Source organism: Triturus cristatus, chromosome 8, assembly GCF_964204655.1.
Source record: "Triturus cristatus chromosome 8, aTriCri1.1, whole genome shotgun sequence".
Lineage (NCBI taxonomy): Eukaryota > Metazoa > Chordata > Amphibia > Caudata > Salamandridae > Triturus > Triturus cristatus.
Genome location: NC_140591.1, coordinates 1,547,205,432 through 1,547,230,714, shown reverse-complemented (window position 1 = coordinate 1,547,230,714; position 25,283 = coordinate 1,547,205,432). Strand labels below are relative to the sequence as shown.

Below are 25,283 nucleotides of genomic sequence, written 5' to 3'. Positions count from 1 at the left end.
AGAATGTAAAAGTACAACTTTGTGTGACTGTGTTTTATTAGGAGAGCAGATAATCTACTCTACTTGAAAAACCCACTCACTATGGGCATCAAGGACCCTTAGAGTCACAGCCAGATTACGCAGATGAATAGATCATGACAATATATACATAGACTAGATCGAAGCACCACTCCCACTCACTCTCCTCTAAGCTCCTCTATCCCTCTCCTCTATATATCTCTCTCTGTACCTTCAAGCTCTGTCCTTTGTCTTGGCCTAACTCTATCTTCAAATATGGATCACATCCAAGCAAGACCTCATCCTTAAATACGAAAGGACTCCTCCTATCAGCTCAAGTCCAACACTTACAGTATATCAAGAAGGACATCATGACCTAACCAGATAGATACCTTACTCTGTTGTGATCTGCTGGCCTAACAAATATTCTGCAGTGGTGACCCTGCAAGCACCACAAATGATCATTGATTGCTCAAAATTATTCTCACATTGTGTGATGTACATATTGCAACTCTTCTATCTCATTGTGAATCCATATCCTTCTTTTCTAAAAACAAAAAATGTAGTAAAACGTCTGAAATTAAAAAATAATACAGACTATGGTACAGCCACTCAGATTCCTCGAAGTAATGATGATCACTACCAGTACAGGCTCTTAGCTAACATTCTCTGAGCAAACAACTCAATTTTAAGTGGCCCAACAAAAGAAGGTGGTGCTGAGAGAGCGAGTCCAGCCATGAGCGAATAGCAGTGCTCACCTTGGATCCTGTCAATGACACTAGTTTTTCTTATATGTTTACATGTTGCTGTTCCACCAGGGCATCAGAGCGCATGAGAAATGAATAAGAGATACCACACAATCATGATATAAGAGCAACTAGACAATATAATAAACAGTATGAATATAGACCAGTGGAAAACAAAAGCCATTGGGGTAGTGTATTGTCTTATGCAGGAAAAGGGAGAAGCCATGAGAACAATGCATACAGCTCTAGATTATAACACCTATGAAATAACCGTATTGGTTTCAAAGCATGAGATTCTTTATGTCCATCTGGATCAACAACCAGTTTTTTAGGTTGATTCACCCCATTACCAAACCCTCCTTGTGTGCCTTTGACTGATGTTCGGACTTATAAGCGGAGTGAGCTTCAATAATTTGTATTAAGTGGCTTATTAGTCGATAAAGCTAGAATAACTGACCAGTAGAGAGCCCTTGGTTGAGGATGACACGTACAAGGAAGAGAGGACTCAGTGTAATGATTCCAACAAAAGGTGTCACAACTGGACCTGGCTGTGGTATGGTTTTGCTATACAAAAGAAAACCTGCTGAGAAAAACGAATGGTGCTATAATTAGCAATCATAGCCTGAAATATGTCCCATTATCTTTTGCCTCTTTTATTCCCATCATTGTAGAAACAGCAACCTGCTTCCAAATCTGTTAAATCTGACCTACATACACTAGTACTATGATGCACAGCATGTACAGAGTCACGTGCTGCACCACATGCTATATGCATACATTGAGAAATTTCCTAATGTGGGACATGGGATGGTGTTTCCCATCTGTTCTTCCTTTAGCACCGGTTGCTTCTGCTGCAGTGAGCTAAGGTGTCAAGCCATATGCGTTGTAACACTGACCATCTTCATCTGTTGATGTGCGCAACCTCTGTGTCTGTTGTCAGTCAGAACAGTGATCTGGTGCATGCTTGCTATGTATGATGTCATCAATACGACGCTCATTTGAAACTGTCTGGTTCACATGTAGAGTACGGTTGAACTCATCTTGCAGATTTTGTATTCTGTTATTATGAAGTGAGTATTGGAAATTAGTCACCAGTTACAGATCCAAGTTCCTTTACTACAAAGGATAGTTACAGCCACTGGTTGGACACAAGTGATAGGGGTAAACAATGGAAATGTGAAAGCACGAGCATGGAAGGCCTTTTTCGCCAGTCCTGTACATTTTGGTTCTGCAAAATCCAATTACCTGGGTCGAGAGAAGGGGTGCCCAGCACAAAATACATGATGGCTGTGAGAAGTTGGCCTGGCATATGCTGGTCACTAGTTATAGTGGCCACTTTGCACCAGACCAATTCGACTCTTATGGTAGATGGTTTAAGACAACCTTTTTAAGGAAGCTATCCTAGTGGTAGCTGTGGAGAGCAGCCTTCAGGCTAAGTCTCTGAGGAATGTAAAGCAGCTTATTTTACCTTATAATCTCTTGAATTACCAAATTAAAGGACACCACACAGGTATATATATCAAATATATATGTATTTATTACTAGACACACTCTACTAATCTCTTTATGAGATTAGAAGCCAGGTACACACTACACATTCAAATGTCAACGTTTCACAATAAATTAAGCACAAATATGGCTGGAGCCCTAGGGGCGTACCAGACCATATACTAAAAAAATGGTATAACAATGTTGACTTGCAAAATGACAAGGCCTAGGGCCTGGGGAATCGCTGGGGCTTCACTACTGCAGTGTTAGCAGGTAAGTAACAAGCCCACGGGAGACGCGTGCTGTGTGTGAACACAGCCGCGGGTTCCCTATTGATTACAATGGAGCAAGTCGCGGTTATATTTTTAAAGTTCTAGGGTACTTTGAGGAAGTCTACAAGCAAGCCACTTACAAGGTAAGTACTTCGAGGGCCAACACACACTAGGGCACCGGAGTGCACGAGTTACCTCACCCAGGGAAGCCGGGTGCATAGGTGTCCAAAGAAGACTTGCTGCTTGCGTCGACTGAAGAAGTGTCCGGTGGAATGCGAAGGTGGATTCAAGATGCAGAAGACCTGAAAATTGAAGGGACAGTGTTCAAAGTCACTTGCCAGTGACCGGTGGCCAGGAAGATGGATGATCACAGATGTTGCGTGATTTCAGGTCGTAGATGGTGTTTTGACTCTTTGCTCACGAAGTCCAGGAAAGATCGACGATGACCAGCAGCTGGATTCGGAGTGGCCCAGAATGTCTGCAGCTGATGACGGTGTCAGCAACCGGATTGGAGCCAACAAGCCTTGGCAACTGCAAGTCTTGTGTAGACTGAAGAAAGTCGATGGTACAGACCAGCAAGGTCTGAGGGACTCACTCAGTGAAGGTGAGTGAGGACCGGCCTGGAGCAACCAGGGGAGCCCTTTTAGTTGATGAGAAAGTCTTCGGGGGACCCACTAGCCAACGGGCAAGTGATTGCAAAGACACCTCCTCAGGAAATGCTTCACAGGAGCCCACAGTCACTCGGGATGGGGTAGGCTGCTGATTTTTGGTGCAAGACCTGCTGGAGGCTTGGGCCACAATTGGTCTAATGCACAAGTTTGTAGAACGTTGTTTAGGGTTTGCACTCGACAATAGTGCACGGTCCCCAGGTATTGCTGTTCCTCGTCATTCGTGGAGTCCACTCACCACAGCTTCACTGGAGACTCACAATGGCTGTCGAGAAGTCAGGAAATCCACTTTTGGGGCAGCAGGGACTTCGAACTCCGGCGGGAACGGGAAAGTTTGCAACCGTTGATTAAGGTTTTTGGTGCCTGCCAAGCAGGGGATGCACTCCTTGACTCCAAGGGAGATTCTTCTGTCTTCCAAAGGTAGTGGAACGTCGAAGGGCTAGGATTCTTCTTTGTAGAGCGTCGTCCAGGGTTATCTGCTTTGCAATGGCAATGCTTGCTATCTTATAGTGAAGATAGGGGAGGGACTAGCTCTATGATCACTCCTCTAGGAGGGTCAGGGTAGGGGGTGGTTACACCCACTTCCCTTTGTCCAGTTTCATGCCAGAGCAGGGACAGGTAGCCCCTGAACCAGTTTGAGCTGGCATATGCACAGAAGAGCCTACTGCTCCCCCAGTGCAGGACTTCAAAGCACTCTAAGAGTGCACCCACCCAGCTCCAATACACTAAATCCTGTCTGGAAGGTGGTGACACCTCCCTGTGACAGGATGCCTTTTGTTGGTTCTCCTCCACTTCGAGTTTCAGTCAGCAGCAGGAGGGCAGCCCAGTGTCTGTGCTGGTGGCATCCATTTTGTGATGCCAGGGCTCTTTCAGATTTCTGTCGTAAGTACAGTGGGTACATGTCATCCCCTCTAGAAGGGTGAGATCATACTCCCACACCATTTACTGGTGTGGGGTATGATTCCAAGTTGTTTTACACCAGACACGACATGTTTTGATGCAGTCATTAGCATTTACCGCGAGGTTATAATGCACTTAAGAGTATATGGTTTAACCGCATCCACAAACAGCCACAGAGAATAGACTCTGCCAGCTGCAGAGGGGTCCTGCTCATGCAGAAGCACCCCCTCACATAGTAAACCAAGCACCCTGCCCTCAGGATTGATGGGGCCTGCTATAGGGGTGGTTTATATGTGTGTGTATGGTGAGATATAGGAACCTATACCTCAGTGAGGAGTGCTAACACTACCTCACACAGGCTGCAGTAGCAGGCCTGTGGAGCCAGATTGAGAATGCTTCCCAGGGGTGGCATAATACATGCTGCAGCCCCTGGTAGGCCTGTGAAGTACCAATGCCCTAGGTACCTAAGGTACCATATACTAGGGGCTCATAAGGTACCACAGTATCCAATCACTAGTGCATCTAATATGCACACCAAGTTGTTTAGAGAGAACAGAGAGACTGGGGCCCTGATTAGCAGGGACCCAGCCAGACTATAGCCAGAAACCAGTGTATACATCAGAAAAAAAGTGGGGGCAACATAAGTGCAGATCCTACTCTCCTACAATGGCCCTTCGAGGACCAAAACTCACTCTGCTCTGGACTTGAGTTCATCCCCTCATCTATGTGCTGAGCTCCTAAAACAGTCTCTGCTCTGGGCATGCACTGTGTACGGTTTGCACTGAACCAAACTTAGGGGTCTATTAGGATGGCGGGCGGACTCCAGTCCGCCCGCCACCCTAGTGATGCTGGGACCGGCCACCAGTGGTGTGGCAGTCCAGCTGTGCCAATTAGGATGCGACCGCCACCATGGCGGTCACTTCCTGTAAATTTAACATTGTGGCGGGCGGTGCTGTATTCAGCACCTGCCACAATGTCAAAAGGGCATGTTGTACATTTGCATGAACAACGTGACAGGCACCGCGTGGTGCCTGCCACCTTGTGCATGCAAATGTCGGGGGGTACCATGGGTACCCCCCAAGTGCAGCCACCCGCCCCCCAAACCCCTGGGGCCCCGCAACGGGCCCCCAAAGGCATTCTCTGCATGCCTTTCCATGGCGGAGTGTCCACCATGGAAAGGCATGAGACCGCCATCATCGTAATATGGATGGCGGTGCCTGGAAGGCATTACCACCATATTGCAGGTCTTTTCCGCCCGGTAGGCAATTGGGCGGATTGCCTACCGGCGGAAAACTGGTGGACGGTCTTTCCATCCGCCTGGGTCCCCACTGGCATCGTAGTATGGCAGGAGGGAAATGTTAGGCGGGCGGACAGAAATGGCGGGCGGATCGCCACCACCTGTATGGCTGTCATCCTAATGGACCCCCTGGGGCCTGATTACGATTTGGCAGCCAGGGTTATTCCATCACACACTTGACAGATATCCCATCCATTGTATTACAATTCCATTATATCCTGTAGAACCTGTAATAATGTGGACGGGATATCCATCACGTTTTTGACTGAGTAGCCCATCTGCCAAACTTGTAACCTGGCCCTAATTCTTAACAGATTCTTTCCACTTCACCCCCAAACAAAGTGCAGGCTCTCCTCTTTGCTGTCATTTATTGGTACTCCTCCTTAGATGCTGCAAGTGCACATTTACCGTGTCAGCGCAGCTCTTGTGAACCTCTAATGCAGCTTCCAGTAACCCTGGTGCAGCTCCTGGGGCCAAGGGATCATCTTACTAAACAGGATTACTTCTGATCTAGTCAGGTTTGGATCCACTATGGACTGCAGAAGCTGTGGCCTCAAAGATGGGCGATCCATTCCACAGGTTTAACCCCAGCAAGATATGGACTTGTGGGACCTGGAAAGGGATCCAGATACCAACCTGAGGATTCGTACTGCAAACCACAAAGAGCAACACTGGACCAGCCACTGACATTCTTCTCTAGAGAATTATGCTATGGTTCCTCCTATGAACCTGACACTAATATTTGAGATCCAAGTCCTGTAGTAGGCCCAGGAAATCCAGAGAAATCTTTAATTTGTGTTGGCAATTTCAAATTATTTGTATAGTGCGCATCAGGCTCAAAAGGACAGCTTAGCTAATGTGTCTGGAAAACCTCAACGCAGTCTGTGGTGTAAGACCGGGTTGACTCTGAAGGATAAGGCATATTCCCTTACATTGAAAAAGAGGCCAAGTGCCTTGATACAATGGAATGAAAATATACCAATTTGGGAGTCTCTCCCTCAGACAAGTCAATGTCATCATCACTATAGCACGGGACCCTTTTCTTGCCCAAGAAGGGTGTCCCGCTCCTCCGTACCACAGGTTGGATATATCTTGACCCCTGGTCCGATACGGTTAGCCCTTCAGTCTGTACAGAATGTAGGCAGGGTCTTATGAACATTTTTGTAGGTTAGTTCAAGGGGAGAGATCATCTTTCAGACCACCTCAGTCTTATCAGAGACTCTTGCAGGGCAATTTGTTTACATGGGATCTACCACTTCATTCTAAAGAGTACAAAATACCAAAGTAAAGTACTACAAATCTTTACTGTACACTAGCGTAATCGATACAAAAAGAAGGTACATTTCAAGACAACAAATAAAGTATTGTCACAGGTGATTATTGGAGTGAAAAGAAGATGCACACCATCTAATTAGAGGTGAAAAGGTTCCTGCATTGACTCTTCCACCATTTGTATAAAAATGTATGCAAATTCCCTGCATACTTCTCGGTAAGCCAGAGCATACTTAGAATTCAAGATCTGGGGACACGTCAGTCTGTCATAGTATCTCCAGAAATATAATATTTCTTCCTCTTTTTGTTAGAATACTGGGCATTTCTACACTGTTTCAACCTATAAAACAAGTTTTTTTTATCCAACCTGTGCATGGACAAAGGGTATGAGTTGATGAAAAAAATGTCAGCTGGCAATGGTACCTGATAAAGCTCATAGCAAGCCTATACATAGACTTGCTGAAACAGGATCATTATTAACTTTAAGAATAATATATTATACATAAATGTACATATGGTAATGATATTAAAACATACTTAAATGTCTTTTACGAAAGCATTTGAAAAAATATCACAGCACTATCAAAATTTCACAACATGAAAATGTAGAAAAACCATGACCTATTATCCTACATCTTGTTTTTCACATGAAGCTGAAGCTTTGGGTATTCAATTAGTCTTATTGTGGGACCATCTACACTGCCTGTATTTAGGCCCAGCCCACAACCGGCCTCGACACTCACCTACTCAGCACATGGACACCCTCATGGGTGACAAGCAGCACTCTACAAATCGACCTTACATTTACATTACATTGCATTACAAAAGCAGCCTTTCTGTGGTTGCAGAAAGTTCATTGGAACCCCTAAATTGGTGAAACCATAGCAGCTTCAAGGGAAGCCTTCCCTCATCATGGGATATTCAGGTCACCCAACAAGATTTCCAAGGGGAAGCTGTCCAAAGGGGACAGCTTCACTGTTGCAACTCTGTTGTCACCACTTTTCAGGACTTCATAAAATGTTAATGGTTTGTCTTAGCGAGCCACTCATCCGTCTCTTACCGAATCATAGGTAGTAGATGATGCCTCTATTACTGCTCTTCCCAAGTGCGATTCAGAATCAGCTGCAAAACACGTTTTGCAACTCGTAAAGCATTTCCCAATTTGTAAAGTGTTCAGTAAATACTAAAATATGATTTATATGGTCGCCAACGTGTTGTTTTTGAGAATTGCAGGTTTTGCGACACCAAATTCTGTATTACATTGGGCCCTCTTTTTTTCCCATAGACTGGAAAATGATCTTGCTGGGAATCAGCACTCTTATCTCAGAGGTTCTCCTTGGGTCTCTTCATATAGTGGAAATATCTAGTAATTGACAACTATGGTTATTGCTTTACTGTATTCTGCTCTTTAATTTTCTCCTCGAATTTAGTGGAAGGTCTAAACATTAGCAGACTTTCAGTCTTGGTTTTAATTATTATTAGTCCAAGGAGGATATGGAATTCAGATTTTTGACCCCTCATTAATCTAAATTACTAATGAACTGCGAGCCTTGATGTATAAACACCTCATAAACAGAGTTGTGCTTGTACATTAAATTTTCCTCTCGAGATCTCAAAACCTTCCCCATTAGAACACTTGAAGTGAAGTCTTACCAGAATTGTAAATGCAATATGGCAAAGATGATTTGGCTTTTATTCCTGAAATGAAAAGAATGCAGGTTTCAATAAATTAGACAAATTATATAGATTTCAGTGTAAACAATGGTTCATCTTCAAAAAGGTGCAGTTTTTCAAATTCACTCTTGCAATGAAAAATTCATAAACTGATACTTCTGTTTAAATTATTACCAATAAGGGACACCCCAAACTTCTCGCACTCAGAGAAACTCTGGTGTGACCATAGGATCTTTAGCACCGTGTTCTGAGCTTATACATACAGACCTCTAACCTAATTTTTTGGAACTATTTCACAATTCTTAATTATTAGCTGTATCCTACCACATCAATACAAGCCACACTTTTATACAACAATAAATGTTTCTGTTCAAATATATATTAAGTTATAATTAAACATATTCATGTATGCATGGATGAGGAATGTGTATGGTACGAACATTGTAGAAAGACTGCAGAGCACAGTAGAGGGTGAAAACCAAAGATTCATTCTTCAAGTAATTGGATGCATATCTGGGTTCTGAAAGGTGCAGTGGATAATAACTGTGTGATGTAGTGTTCCTTAAAGAGGTGTGTCTGCAGCTCTTTCCTAAAATGGAGCTGATTTGGGGCTGTCCTGGCCACTGTATAGATGGAGAAGGCTTCTTGCTCTGTTTTGTATACTTATTTGTCTCCACTCCAGTGGTGTCCTGGATGCTGGTGTTACAAACCACTGGAGGAGGTGAGCTTATTAGCCTGGTAGGCTAAGGTGCTAGTCGTGATGTCTTTGTAGATGATGCAGCTAGTTTTGAAGATAGTGTGGCCGAAGAAGGGAACTAGTGGTGATCTATCAGGGTGAGAGTTATTTGGTTATATTTCTTTAAACCACTGTTGAGGCATGTTGTGTTGAGAAAGATTCCTTTTGGTTGGACCAGTTTGGAATTTGGGAGATTGTGGGGCAGAGATTTGCCGCCATCCTGATACCTGAGTATGATGTGCGGGCAGCAGTTCTGAAGTCACTGTCTTGGAGAAATTGTTTTAAATGAATTAGTAGAGAGTTGGAACTATGAAATCCTAGTTTTCTTGATGATGTGTGTAGTGTCTTGCGAGTTAGAAATGATGGAACTAAGCTGCATGTGTAGCGTAGTCATTGGTGGGTACCCAGGCTAGGGAGGACGCCACAACGTGCCCCTTGAGGTCAGCGCCCAGATGGAGTCCAAGTGACTTGCCTTGGATTCATGTGTCAAGGTTGGCGTTTGAATCAATCCAGGTTCATATTGCTGAGCCAGGTTTGAACTAGCTGTTTCGTGTCATTCTTGTTGAATTGCATGGATTAGTTGTTGGTGGTGTTAAGCTTGATGGGGTTCAGGACATCCAGGTCTGGAAGAGGTGTATGCAGTGCTGGAGATAAAGAATGTCTGAAGCAAATGAGACTTTCTGGACCTGGTAGTGCCAATTTAGTGTTGGCACTGGGATGGAAAGAAAGGCAAAAGAGTGTACATAACAAATGTCTATGCAGTTTCTGTATTATCTTGTGCAAAGGAATCTGTTGCTTGGTGAAGGACGCAGCTCTGACATTGTCTAGATCTTCAGGACAGCCATTGTCCCTGCCAAGCTACCAGTTTTTTCATTTCCAATTTAGGAAGAGGTGGAAGACCGGCGACTCGGCGATAGAGGATGTCAGTAGCTCTGATGTTTGCTTATGCCAGGCAACCCCATGGATGAGAAGGGATGCCTTTTGCTGCAACAGGTGCTGGAGGGTCAATTAGAGTAGAGACTTGACAGTGGGTGTATTATGTGACAGTGCTCTCTGCCAATTAATTTAGTGCTGGAATCCAACTTTACATTAGAGGCAGTTTTTCGGTTTGACCACTCGTTTCAGCCCAACACGAGCCAATTGCACTGCAAGAGCTTGACCAGGTCACAATTCTGTGCCTGAAGTAGAAAAGGTCCTGTAAAGGGCTAGTGTCTGTCTGACATTGTATGGGAATGCATGATTTTCCAGGCTTCTGGAGTGTAAGTCAATTAATTTTATAGTAATGATCCCCAATGGCCACTCCATGTTGCGCTGCTAGCTACCTACAAACAGTCATCAATTGTAGTAGCACACAAATGTCCATGAGGGACACAAAGTGGGTGGGAGTGTTCTACCCTGAACCTGATGTACTCTTTGGTCTCAATGACACAATTCATCTCAGCTGCCATAGCTGGGCACTGGTACCTTGACAAGTCATCCAATCTCTGTCATTAAACCACTGAGAAAGGTTTCTTGTGCCACTGTAAATGATTGTCAATACAAATAAAGATGGAAATGTTGGTACATCCAATGAATCAAAACGGCCTCTTTCTCAATGTGGGCATAGTGTTGCTCAGTGGGGGCAAAGCCCTGCATGCATATACAATAGGAACACACTCTTCCTAGTGTTGCTTTTGTCACAGTCCAGCTCGAGTACCCCAGGAACAGGCAACTATTACTAATTCTGAGACTTTGTGTGGGTAGAACTATTGGAGAGCAGTTTCTGCTGTAAGTGGGTATCAAATTAAAAAAACAAAGAAGGGGGAAATTAACCGCCAAATAACATCAGTTGACTCATCTCTGTAAAAGCCACAATTTGATTGACACGTGGCACATATATAATCCCACAGAGAGGGATTATACGTTCTGTTCAAAATCCCACACTACGTTCAACAGAATTGACTATTAACTGACAGTCAACACCTAAATGTCATACTTCCAGCCCTAAAATCAAACCTTTTGTTGTGTCAGACCATGCATGCATCTCAATGGAGCTGCACGTATTGCTACATTTAGAGGCACAATGACTAACATAATGACGGCAGAAAATAAAAAAGACAACAAGAGATTAAACAACCTAGAAGACAAAATCAAGAATCTGGAGCGTACACAAAGGGAACAGGGGTGCTCCCAGAAATTAAAGTTTTTAAATACAACTATACCAAACTCCTAAATGAAAAGGCGCACAAATGTATCCCTAAAAACAAATCAAAGAAGCTATGTGAGAAAAACAAGGCAGGCAGAATGACAGCACACTACGTAAAATATGGCAGAAACAAGTAAACCTTACCGGCCATTACAGACAAGAATAGAAATACCCAATAGAAACCAAGAATATACTATAAACAATCCATAGCTCCTATAAAACGATGTATAATTCCAATAGAGTCACAAAAATGGAAAACTACAGTGCATATCTGGAAAAGGTCTTACTATTTACCCTAGACTGGAGGCAAAGAAGAATCTTAAATCAATTACACAATCAGAAATACATAGGACCATACAAAGCATCAAGATTGGACAGGCTCTAGGCCCAGATCGCCTTGCAGGCAAATTCTACAAGGAATGCGCATTAATCTTAAAATGGCTGTTTGAACCAATCTCCCACCTCTATGCAAAAACAGGAAAGATTGCAGGCTGGATCATCAGTGCCACTATAGTTGTTATTCCCAAAGATTAGCTAGATATTAAAAATCCCCACTCATCACTAAGGAATATTGTTTGCAAGACTGATGCAAAAATACCAGCCAATAGACTAGATAAGACACAACTTAATACACCAGACTCAAACATGGATTTTAAAAGGTAGGCTAACATATGACAGCGTTAATCTTTGGTGGAAAGTGAAACTTCTTGACACCCCTACGGCCGCCATCACTTTAGATGCAGAAAAGGCAGTTATCAAGGTCTCATGTACCTTTCTGAAAGCTGTACCGACCAAACTTAACTTAGGAGAAGACGTCATCCCATGGCCCTTGCCTTATATTCCAAGCATGAAGCGCACATAAGTGGAAACCATTCAGCACCATTCAACCACTCCCAAGGAACACAGCAGGAGTGGCCATTGTCTCCCCTTTTATTACTATTAGCTATTGAACAACAACTATCCTCATTAAGAGACAACAACAACATTAACAGGAGCCCTTTCCCATCTGGTAGTTCTCTAGGTAGATAGTGTATTAATGTTCACAGAAGAAGCCCATAAAGCCATGCTCAGAATAACTGCAGAGATCAATAACTATGCACTGCATCGGGCAACTCTCTTGATAAAGAGAGGATAAAGGTATTTCTACTAAACTTGCACTGCTCCTCCGAGATTATAGGTCCTACAAGACTGAACTGGCCACAAAATATGCTAAAATACTTGGGAATCTGGTTTAGTGGAGACTTGAAAGAATTGATAACATCAATGAAAGTAACAGTTTGTAGAAGAGTAAATAAACTCTAACCCTTTGGTCACCAAATTTCATCACATGGTGGGGAAGATCTAAAGCCATCAAAATAATGGTGGCCCCTCTTGTCAATTTCTCAACTAGCAGGCTCCCAATTACCCTCTCACAAAAATACTTAAAAACAGGAGACAAATATATTTCTGATTTTCAGTGGGGGGGGGGGGGTGTAGAATTTCCTTGAACAAGTTTAAACAACTGAATAAAACCAAAATAGGCATAAACCTTCCAGTCTTCATGAGGTCCAAAACTGCATTGTGAGGTAAGCGGCATGGTGGTTTGAAGCAGATGAGAATAACCTATTGTACTCTCTTCCTCTGTTTTCAACCCTATCAATTAACCATGTCACTCACAGTAAGATTGTCCACTCGTGTAACATAGCATACAGTACCATGGAAGTTTTTAAAAAACTTGATACAAAACTACCACTCCAAATACCGAAGTCAGTTAATGCAACCTTTTGTATGCTGGGAAGGCCATGGTCTCCATGACAAACCAAAGTCTTTTTCAGAACTAAAAAATAGATGCAATCTATCTAATCAGAGCCTTAATAAATTCTGCAAACCTCAAGTTGCCCTAAAGAAACTAGGGAATGCTAACAACCTGGAACCCCCATAGATATTAAAAAAAACTGATAAGTCAGGACATGATGCCTTTTAAGAATTCTGGCACCAGCCAGAACACCCTTAGCTCAGCACTCATTAACAAATGGAACACATGTCAAAGAAACCACTCCATAGAAACCATATTAACCTCAGCCCAAGATCAGGATTTCTCCATTTATATTAAAAATGTCTCTCTCTTTAGCCTAAACGAAATTACGGACAATTCATAAAGCATTTTGGACTCCAAACAAATTACATAAAATAGGTCTGGGCCTAGGAATGGAAGACAATGTGTCCAGCCCTCTCCCGTCAAGCCATCTAGCCAACCACTGCAATTGGGCCGCCAAGTAATATGCCTCAAAATCCGGGGCCCCCAGACCTCCGCTAATGAATGAGAGCCGCAGGGTCTGTAACAACACTCTATTTCGCCCACCGTCCCACACCAGGTCTCGCAAAATCGTATCCAACTTCTTAAACCAGCTATGCGGTATTATTACTGGTAGATTAACAAAGTAATAGAGAAACCAGGGCAGCATCACCATCTTAGACAGCGCCACCCTGGCCATTACTGGAAGTTTTAGCATTCGTCAAAAGGCCACATTCTTCTGAAGTCCCCGCAAGGCCTTGCCATGGTTTTCCTCCAGCAAGTCAACCTGTGTATGATAGATCCTGACCCCCAGATATTGAAAGATAACCGGTGCCCAATCCAAGTCCAACGGGAGAGTCGGTGGCCTGGGCAAGGAGGGGCATAATGGAAAAATATGAGTCTATTTAGACATAGACCCGAGAGCTCTTCAAATTGGCTTAGTATTCCCAACATCTTAGGTATCCCCACTGGCCCATCTCTGAAGTATACCAAAACATCATCGGCATACAGTGAAATAATATGGATTGACTCATCTAATTTAATCCCCAGTCATTCACCCTCCTGTCGGGTTCGTTCTGCCAATGGCTCCATAGCAAGAGCGAACAGCAATGGCGACAGGGGGCAACCCTGCCTAGTCCCCCTGTAGATATTATAAGACGTGGATATCATAGCACCTGTGCGGACCCATGCTCTTGGCTCCTTATATAATAAACGTACCCAGTTTAACCAGCCCTCACCGATCTTCATCTTTTCCATCGTTGCCTGTCTGCGCCTGGACCACGCCCAGCGCCAGAACCCCTAGACCCCACGCTCGCCACGACGCCAGACGCCGATATGACGCCGACTCCCTCCACGCACTCAACGCCGGCCGACACAACAACTGCTTCCAGGCTGCCCCGAAACAGACCTACGGACCCTTCTCCTGCCGCACCTGCAGCGTCACCTGCGACAGACTCACCAAACCTCCTAGAACTGGACCCAACCACCTCCGCTGCATTCTGCTCAACACCCGCTCCGCACGCAAACACGCCGTCGAGCTCTGGGACCTGCTCGACACCCTCGCCCCAGACGTGACCTTCCTCACCGAGACCTGGTGGAACGACTCCTTGGCACCCAACATCGCCATAGCCATCCCGGACGGCTACAAGATCACCCGCAGGGACCGCGCCAATGGAATCGGAGAAGGAATGGCCATCGTCTACAAATCCACCCTCAAGGTCACCACCCATGCAGACGACACCCTCAACACCGCCGAACACCTGCACTTCCGGATCCACACCGACCCCAACACCACCCTCAGAGGAACACTCATCTACAGACCCCCCGGACCCCGGGCTCATTTCAGTGACTCCATCGCCGACCTCGCCAGCACCCATGCACTCGCCTCCACGGACTACATCCTCCTCGGGGGCCTGAATTTCCACCTTGAGAACAACAACGACGCCAACTCCGCCACTCTGATCGAAAACCTCGCCAACCTCGGCCTCAGACAATTCGTCACCGCACCCACCTACGCCGCAGGCCACACGCTGGACGCCATCTTCTCCACAAGCACCCACATCGCCTTCGACCACACCTCCGAACCCCACTGGACCGACCACCGCTGCATCCACTTCACCTTCAAAAAACCAACCACGCACCATCGCACCCAACAGCTGCCGCGCCGCCTGCTGGAACAAAGTCACCGAAGACCAGCTGACCACCACCCTCGCCCAGAACCTACCTACCAACCCCACCTGCCCTGACGCCGGAGCCCGCAACCTCAGACAGTGGATCGACGACTGCACCAACACCCTCGCCCCACTCAAGAGACCATCCAACAGCCACACCAGCAGGAGAGCCACCTGGTTCACCGACGAGCTCCTGACCTCCAAACGCGCCTGCCGTAAGCTGAAGAGGAAATGGCTCCACAAACGAACGCCAGAAAACCACGCAGCCCACAAGGACGCCACCCACAGACATCACCACCTCATCAGACTAGCCAAGAGATCCTCCTTCAAAGACCGCCTGGAGAACAACACACACAACAGCAAAGAGCTCTTCCGCATCGTGAAAGAACTCTCCAATCCCGACGCCAGCGCCAACGACATCCCGCCCTCACAAGAACTGTGCGACTCACTGGCCATCTTCTTCCACCGCAAGATCGCTGACATCCACGACAGCTTCAACTCCACGACCGCTCCAACAATGCACGACTCCACCCCCCCCCCCGCAATCACCAACAGCGCCAACCGCCTGACCTCCTGGGCCAACACCAACGACAACGAGACACGCAAGATCATGAACTCCATCCACTCAGGATCTCCGTCAGACCCATGCCCACACCACATATTCAACAAAGCAGACGCGGCCATCGCACCCCAACTACGGAAGGTCATCAACATCTCCTTCGAAAAAGCGACATTTCCGGGAAGCTGGAAGCACGCCAAAATCAACGCCCTCCTCAAAAAGCCCAAGGCAGACCCCAAGGACCTCTAGAACTTCCGACACATCTTCCTGCTCCCGTTCCCGGCAAAGGTCATCGAGAAAATCGTCAACATTCAACTGACCCGCCACCTCGAATACAACAACATCCTGGACCCGTCCCAATCTGGATTCAGACGAAACCACAGCACCGAGACAGCCCTCATCGCCGCCACAGACGACATCAGACGCCAACTGGACAACAGCGAAACATCAGCCCTCATCCTCCTGGACCTGTCAGCCGCATGCGACATGGTCTGCCACCGCACCCTAAAGACACGCCTCCAAGAAGCCGGAATCCAATAGAAGGCCCTTGACTGGACCACGTCCTTCCTCTCCGGCAGAACCCAGAGCGTCCGCCTCCCACCTTTCCGGTCAGAAGCCACCGACATCATCTGCGGTGTCCCCCAGGGCTCATCCCTCAGCCCCACGCTGTTCAACATCTACATGGCCCCCCTCGCACAAGTGGCCCGCCACCACAACCTCAACATCATCTCCTATGCCGACGACACCCAGCTCATCCTCTCCCTCACCAAGGACCCCCAAACCGCCAAAACCAACATTCACGAGGGCATGAAGGCCATCGCTGACTGGATGAGGAGCAGCCGTCTGAAACTGAACTCGGACAAGACGGAGGTCCTCATCCTCGGTCCCACCCCCTCAGCCTGGGACGACTCCTGGTGGCCGAACGCTCTAGGGACAGCACCGACACCAACCGACCACGCACGCAACCTAGGATTCATCCTCGACTCCTCCCTCTCCATGTCCAAGTAAGTCAACGCCGTCTCCTCCTGCTACAACACCCTACGCTTGCTCCGCCGGATCTACAAATGGATCCCGACCGAAACAAGAAGAACAGTGACACAGGCCCTCGTCAGCAGCAGACTGGACTACGGCAACGCACTCTACGCAGGAATCCCAGCCAAACACCAACGACGGCTACAACGCATCCAAAACGCCTCCGCCCGACTGATCGTCAACGCCCCCCGCCGCAGCCACATCACCCCCCTCCTGAGAGACCTGCACTGGCTCCCCATCAACAAGAGGATCACCTTCAAGCTCCTCACCCACGCACACAAAGCACTCCACAACGCCGGACCAGCCTACCTGAACAGCAGACTCAGCTTCTACACCCCCACCCGCCAGCTCTGCTCCGTCAGCCTTGCCCTCGCACATGTCCCCTGCATCCAACGTACGACCGCCGGCGGCAGATCCTTCTCTTACCTCGCCGCCAAAACCTGGAACACCCTCCCAACCCACCTACGACAGATCCAAGACCTACTCGCCTTCAGAAGACTCCTCAAGACCTGGCTCTTCGAGCAATAGCGGCACCCCCCCACCCCTCAGCGCCTTGAGACCCTCACGGGTAAGTAGTGCGCTTTACAAGTACATTGATTGATTGATTGATAGTAAAAAGTCCCAACTCAAGGAGTCAAAAGCCTTCTCAAGGTCAATTGACATTACTACGGCATCGGAATAGTCTCCTACTTGATTGTGGAACATTACATTATACAATCTCCGCAGATTATTAGATGTGGAGCGTGTGTGTGAAACCGTTCGGGTCCTTATGGATCAATCGCTGCATATGCAGCAGGAGCCTAGTAGCCAACGCTCTGCTTAGAATTTTAAAATCAGTATTCAACATGGATAAAGGTCGGAAATCCTACACCTCTGGGTGGTCAGTCTTAGTTTAGGTAAGGAAATCACCAGCGCCTCCCTAATGGAGGAGGGAAGCCTATCTACCCCAAGTGCCATCTCGTAAAGGCATTCCAGCTGTGGAGCCAAGATGTCAACAAAAGTCAAATAAAAGTCTGCTGGTAGGCCAACAGGCCCAGGCGTTTTCCCCTGCGCCATCCCCTTAATTGCCTCTCTGATGTCACCCACTTTGACCGATAATGCCAGGGCGTCACAGACATTGGACTCCAACCCTGGCAGCCGCAGTGCATCGAGGTACGTCCATATCCCCTCTGTTGGGCTGATCCTTCGCTTCTGATATAGCTTTTCGTAGAAGCTCCGAAACTCTTCGTTAATAGCACTCGGGGAACAGAGCACTTGCCCCTAGCAGTCGGTAATACTCGGAATATGTACTCCCCGACTCTCAGGCCTAATCAGCCAGGCAAGCAATCTACCGGCTTTGCCACCCTCTTCATGTTGCCGTACTCTATAATTGTTCCGGTCCACTGTCCGTAACCTATCCCATGTAGTACTATAGCGATTCCTCAATTCCCCTATTTTATCCTGTACCGCTAAACCTCGCGCCAACTCCCCGTCCAAGTCTTGTAGTTGCTGCTCTAACACTCCGAGCTCCCTGGTTATCCCTCGTCGGAGGCCTACCGTTTGTCCCAAGCATTGTCCCCTGGTGACCACCTTGAATGCCTCCCGTTCCACCAATGGGGAGCTGGTTGTACCTTGATTCTCAGAAAAAAAGGCGACCAGTGCCGCCACTAGTATCTGTTCAAATCCTTCATCTTCTAACAAGGCAGAGTCCAATCTCCACGAGGGAATTAGAGTTCTCTCGGGGGCAGGAACAAACCGCATAAGCAGGGGGCTGTGGTCAGAGATGGCTCTTCCCAAATATTCAGTCCCCGCTAACATGTGGGTCAATGTAGTAGAGCAAAAAAACATGTCTAATCGCGTATGTAAGTCATATAGGTGGGAGTAATAAGAATAAACTCTCTGTTGGACATTCTGAAGCCTCCACATATCCACCAGCCACCATCCCTCCGCCCATCGCCTGAGTCCCTGTGCTGTAGTGGATGCCAGTGTGCGCCACAAGGGGGGGTAGACCTATCCCAACCGACATCACATACACAATTAAAATCACCACCTAGGATCAGATTATCAGCATCCACTCCCGCCAAGGCCCCAGAAAACATCTCTAGAAACGTGATCTGGTCGCGATTGGGGGCATACACACTCCCTATTGTTATCTCTCTCCCTGCCAACTTCCCCATTATCACAACAAACCTTCCTCCCGCATCTATTAGTTTCTGGGTAAGCTGGAAAGGAACACCTGGCTGAATCCACACTAGTACACCCCTTGCAAAGGCAGAATAGGTAGTCTCATAAAGCTGTCCCCTCCATCTACGTTTCAGTTGCCCTGCTTCCTTCGCCTTAAGGTGGGTCTCCTGCAACAGCGTCACATGAACACCCCTGCGGCGAATATAATTCAGGATACTATAGCGCTTAGCAGGTGAACCCATACCACGTATGTTGCATGTGAGGAGCTTAAACCCCTCTGATCGAACTATCTGGGGCGCAATCCGATAAAGCAAGATTTATCACCCGGTTTCACCCCCATCCCATCAGCCCCGACAATGCTCATAGTCCACCTGGTAAGCAACAACAACCCCAAACCATTAACTCCCATAGCCGGGAACATCAGCGAGTACAAGATGGCCTTCTCACGCTCGCTTGACTTCCAAAAACAAATCATGACGTCGCTGAACCTCCAGCGTATAGTCTGGGAATAGGGACACCTTGCAGTTTTCCACTGTATATGGACCTTCCGATCCTGCTTTCTGGAGCAACAGGTCTCCATCACGATAGTGAAGTAGTCTGGCCACCACTGGCCTCGAAAGTCTTCCCGGTGCCGGAGGCCTGTTGGGTACCCGGTGGGCCCTTTCCAAAGTGTAAAACTGTGATAGACCCTCCGGAGCCACCACATCCTTCAGCCATGACTTGGAGTAGGATACCATGTCCTGCCCTTCAATTCCTTCCGGCAACCCCGACGATTGCGACCCTCTGCGTCCTCCGCTCTGCGCTCCAGCACTCCCACGTTATCTGAAAGGATCTCCACCTTCGAAGCCAACGCTTTTTGTGCCGGTGCAAGTTCCTCAAGCGTCAACTCTGTGTTCTTCATTCGGTCAGACAATTTTCCATGTTCTGCTCGCAATAGGCCCAGTCCCACAGCTACTGTGGTAATGTTCTGATGTAGCGTTGCCTTGGTGTCAGCTATTGCCTCCAGGATCTTGGCATATTGTTGGTGTACCGATATTTTGATAGGATCACCTCCAGGTTCCGTAAGCACTGAGTCCGTGGTGCTATTGTCTTGTTCGGGGGTAGAACCCGCCTGTTTCCCCTTAGGCTTCCCCCATTCCCAATGCAGTATGTTCTACGTCTGTTTTGAATATCCAGGCAGGTAGCCATGCAAGGGGGGTTTTAGCGTGAGAGGAAGGGTGAAAATATTAATATTAATAATGATATGTACTTTTTTGTAGTTATTTGATTCCTATGGATAATAGTCTATACAATGAATTATTAATTGGATGGATTTATGACTATATGTTTATTACTGCATTTTTTTCTTCTTCAATGAATTGGATTTAATATTGATGGAATTTGCACCAAAGGGGAGGATGGGGGGTGGGCAAGGGAGGAGGAGAGTTAACTGCTTTTCTCTTTGTTTCAAGGATACTTGAAATCTATTTGTATACTATGAAAATGCAATAAAAACAATAAAAAAAATAAAAAATAGACTAGATGAAGTGATGTCTTACCAGAATTGTAAATGTAATATTGCAACGATGAATTGGTTTCTGTTCCTGAAATGAAAAGAATGCAGGTTTCAAACTGTGATGCTTCTGCAACAACTCAAATTGGACAAATTATATAGATTTCAATGCAAGCAATAGTTCCTCTTCGAAAGGGTTTCAGTTTTTTAAATTCACTCTTGCAGTGAAAAGTTAATAAAATGATACTTCTGTTTAGATTATTCCCAATAAGGGAGACCCCCAATCTTCTCGCACTCAGTGAAACCCTGGCGTGGCCATTTCCATCTTTAGCACTGTGTTATGGGCCTGTACACACAGACTGCTAACCAAATGTTTTGGAACTATTTCACAATTCTACATTATTAGCTGTAACCTACCACATCAATAAAAGCCACACAGTAATATAAACAATATAGGTTTATGTTACAAAAATATAATAATTAATAAAGAAACATATTCATGTATGTATGGATGAAGAATTTGTATGAAGCAAATGTAGAAAGACAGCAGAGGACAGTAGAGGGCAAAAACCAAAGATTCATTCTCCGAGTGGTTGGAGGATAGCTGGGTTCTGAAAGGTGCAGTAGACAATACCTGTGTGATATAGCGTTCCTTAAAGAGGTGTGTCTTCAGCTCTTTCATAATTGGATTAGAGTTGGGGCGATTTTAGGAACTTAATATTGATGTAGAAGGCTGGTTGCTGTTTTTTTTTAACACTTATTTTTCTCCACTCCAGTGGTGCCCTGGCAGCTGATGTGCTGCAAGCCACTGGAGATGGAGCGCTTATCAGCATGGTAGGCTAAGGTGCCAGTCGTGATGGCTTTGTAGATGATGCAGCTAGTTTAGAAGAAAGTGTGCCGATGAAGGGAACCAGTGGTGCTCCATCAGGATGAGAGTTATGTGGTTATATTTCTTTATGCCACCGATGAGGCATGTTGTGTTGAGTAAGATTCCCTTGGGTGGGACCAGTGTGTAGTTTGGGAGATTGTGAGGCAGAGTTTTGCCACCATTCTGATAGCTGAGTCCAATGTGTGGGCAGCAGTTCTGAAGTCACTTTCTGGGAGAGATGGTTTTAATTGAATTAGTAGAGAGAGTTGGTACCATGGAATCTTGGTTTTCTTGATGATGGCTCCTTGAGGTCAGTGTCCAAGGGGAATCCAAGTAACTTGCCTTGGATTTTTTCGGCCAAAGTTAGGGTTTAAATCTATACACGTTCATGTTGTTGAGCCAACCAAATCTGTTGCTTGATCAGGCATTGTCTAGGTCTTCACCACAGCCATTGTCCATGCCAAGCTACCAGTTTTTCTTCATTTCCAATTTAGAAAGAGGTGTAAGACCGAGGACTTGGCGATAGAGGACATCAGTACACCAGTAGCTCTGTTGTTTGCTTATATCAGGCATTCCCATGGATGAGGAGGGATGCCTTTGGCAGTGACAAGTGCTGCAGGGTCGATTAGGATAGAGGCTTGACAGTGGGTATATTATATGACTGTCCTCCAAACCAATTCAAATAGGGCTTAGAATCCACCTTTACATTAGAGTCAGATTTTTGGTTTGACCATCTGTTGGAGCCCAACATGAGCCAGTTGTATTGCAAAAGCTTGAAGGGGGTCACATTTGTTATCCAAAGGGAAAAAAGTCCTATAAAAGGAGTAGTTTATGTCTAAAATTATATGGGAATGCAAGATTTAGCAGGCATCTGGAATATGGGTCAATTAATTTTATGGTAATGATTCCCAACTGGCCGCTGCAGGTCACATTGCTGGCTAGCTGCAAACATTCGTCTATTGTAGAAGCATCACAAATGTCTACGAGGGACACAGAAAGTGGGTGGGCGTGTTCTACCCTCAACCTGATGTACTCTTTGGTCTCAAAGGCACACTGCATATCAGTGGCCATGGCTGATACCTTGACAGGTAATCCGACCTGGGTCATTATACCACTGAGAAAGAGTACTCCTGCCACTAAAGGATCCATTTTCCTATTTATGGAGGGATCAATAAAAGATTGTCAATACAAATAAAGATGTAAATATTGGTAGACCCAATGAATTGAAACCGCCTCTTTCTCAATGTGGGTATAGTGGTGCTCAGTAGAGGGCAAAGGTGTGTAGGCATATCCAATAGGGAACCACTCTGCCCAGTGTTGCTTTTGTTACAGTCAAGTTCAAAGCCCTCTAGAGCTGGCATCTATTGCTAATACTGAGACTTCGTGTGGGTAGAACTATTAGAGAGTAGCTTCTGCTGAAAGTGTGCATTTTGATGCTTGGCATGAGGTTTGGTGTTACTCAGTCCAGTTCTGCATGACCTTAGTCCACTTTCTCGATGTCCCAGTCAGAGATATACAATTCTGAATGAATCTTCTGCAATTTGTGACCATGCCAAGAAAACTCTTGACTTCTGATATGAAAGTGGATTGAGATGCCAATTGAATGGCTTTAATTTCGGTGGGAGTCAGGCGGCACCCATAAGCTGAGAACTGCTATCCGAAAGAGCTGATGCATGCATTAAACTCATATTTCTTGCTATTGAAGGTGAGACTGTTCCAGGATGCAGCACATTCTGGAGTGATGTTCCTCAAAATTCTTGGTATGTCCTAGTGTTGCCTTTTATGTCTACCATGAGCACATCAAGAACCTCTTAAATGGCGTTCCAGAACACCTCTGCTGCACTGTAGATTTGGAAATGTAGCCTTGTGAACTTGCAGAGGCCAAGGTGGGTGAAGAAAAATGTCCAACTACCTGGATTTTTAGCTTAGCAGACGTTGAAGATATCTGGATTTGAGATCAACTTTAGAGAACCAAAAGGTTTACTGCTGCTACCAGGTCATTCACTGTTGGTGTGAGATGGCACTTTCTTTTTATGGGTGAATTTGGAAGGTGAATGTCAATGCAAACCCACATTTTAGCACGCTGTTTTAGTTTTTGACACCTACACTGTGGGCTCTTGTATCCATTCATTTGTGTTTGCTGTCTCAGGTTTGAACAGGAGCATAGATGTGGTGTTTTGTATGGTAAGCTGGTGCCAGGTGATGAGTTGGTGGTCAGGGTTTGCATCTGAGGGAGCGAGGAGGTTGAGGACGTCTGCGGTAATGGGTTGGGGTTCCAAGTTTTTGTAGATGGTGGAGATCTTGTCATGGAAGAAGTCCACCAGGGTGTCACAGAGTTCCTGTTAAGGGGGGATAATGTTTTCAGAGGCTGAGGGATTGGAGAGCTCTCTGACGATGTTTGAAGAGTTCTTTGCTGTGATTAAAACAGCCATCTGCTGTTTAATTTGCAGAGTTTAAATAAAAAAGAAAGACTACTAATGTGTGCTCTGGGATTCGTACACAACCTCCTGGCACAGCTGTATACTTGCACACCCACACACATCTTTCATGATCAACCAACACCTCCAAACACCCAGGTAAACACCACACAACACACCAAACCAGCACCACAATAACCACTGGCATGCATGCTTCTCAAAACACTCTCACTCAGCAAACATGCCACCATTATCTGGGACCTCCTCAGCAACAAGGCACAAGACCTCCTCTTCCTTACGGAAACCAGCCTCAACCCTGCTTCGGCACCCGACATCCCTATGGCTATCCCTTAGTGCCACCCTATGCGAGTTGGTTCGACTTAATAGACGGTTTGGAAATATTATTCTGCATTTCATTTTAACTTACTTTCTCTTTCAACCTCACCTGGTTAATCTCTGTTTACAGGTGTGGGGAAACCTTATAGGCTACGCGCCCCCATAGTACATTACCCTTAGATTTCCTACATGAACTGCTCATTTTTCTATAATTGCATTACCCTTTTAATACATAGGCTTCTCTCTTGTTGATACTTGCATGCGCTAGGATACAATAACTAATATGAGTGCCCTTTTTAGGTCGAGCATTCTTTTGAGGCCACGCCCCCCAATTTACCTTCTGGCACTTATATAAATATGCATTTTCAGGAAGCGCAGCGGACGAGCGCAGCGGGAGCGCCGTTTGCGCGCCGAAGGCGCGCATAAGGCAAGCCCGTCTGCGCCCGTCCGCGACGGGCCGGGACTAGGGGCTAGGACCCCTGGCCGCATACCCCCTCTACCATCACTCACCTACGCTAAGGAGGCTCTCCTTAGACTTAGGTCTCCTCATCCTGCATGTTGCACTATTCTAAACCCTCACCATGCTCCTTGCTCTTGCCCTGTGTGTTACCTTCCCCTTACCTCCTTCCCCTCCATAACCACCACTGCTTCTTTTGATGTTCCTTTTTCAAGCTCCAATTATATAGCCACTGACCTATCTCAGATCTGGACTCTGCTCAGTCTGAACTGCAGATCCTTGGTCAAACACAAGAGTGAAATCTTTGATCTACTTGTCTCGGAGGAACCTGCGGCTCTATTCCTTACTGAGACATGGTTAAAGGATCACTCTGGCCCGGATATTGCAGCTGCCCTACCAGACAACTACACCTATGTCGGTAAAAACAGGGGTATGAAAGACGGTGGAGGGATAGCTATAATTTACAACAGACGTTACTCATGTAAATGGGAAGACTTTACACTACCTGACAGTGAGGCAGGTCTTTTTAAGCTCTCGTTGTCCCCTAACTTCACTCTCTCCGGCTTGCTTATTTATCGCCCCCCCGGCTCAGCGAGTTCATGGGCCTCCTCCCTCCCTGAGCATCTAGCACCCTTAATTCTGAACTCTAATAACTTTTTAATTATTGGTGATCTCAATTTACATCTAAATGATCCCTGCTGCTCCATCAGCAATAATCTTTTACAGGACCTGGCTGCTCTTAACATCACTCTACATAATTCGGGCCCCACGCATAAAGC

At 46.2% G+C, this 25,283-nt stretch overlaps 1 protein-coding gene across 4 annotated transcripts in view; it reads right to left on the bottom strand.

Annotated features, from left to right (window-relative positions):
• The window catches only part of LOC146806104 (ecto-ADP-ribosyltransferase 5-like), a 349,139-nt gene that overhangs the window by 81,976 nt on the left and 241,880 nt on the right, over positions 1-25,283 (bottom strand). For all 4 annotated transcript variants that reach the window (XM_085623444.1, XM_085623443.1, XM_085623446.1 and 1 more), the window contains 2 exons: positions 20,473-20,517; positions 8,294-8,338 (listed from right to left, as the gene is read on the bottom strand). In XM_085623444.1, the coding sequence (XP_085479570.1) occupies positions 8,294-8,338; positions 20,473-20,517 (90 nt within the window). The remainder of the gene's footprint in view (positions 1-8,293; positions 8,339-20,472; positions 20,518-25,283) is intronic.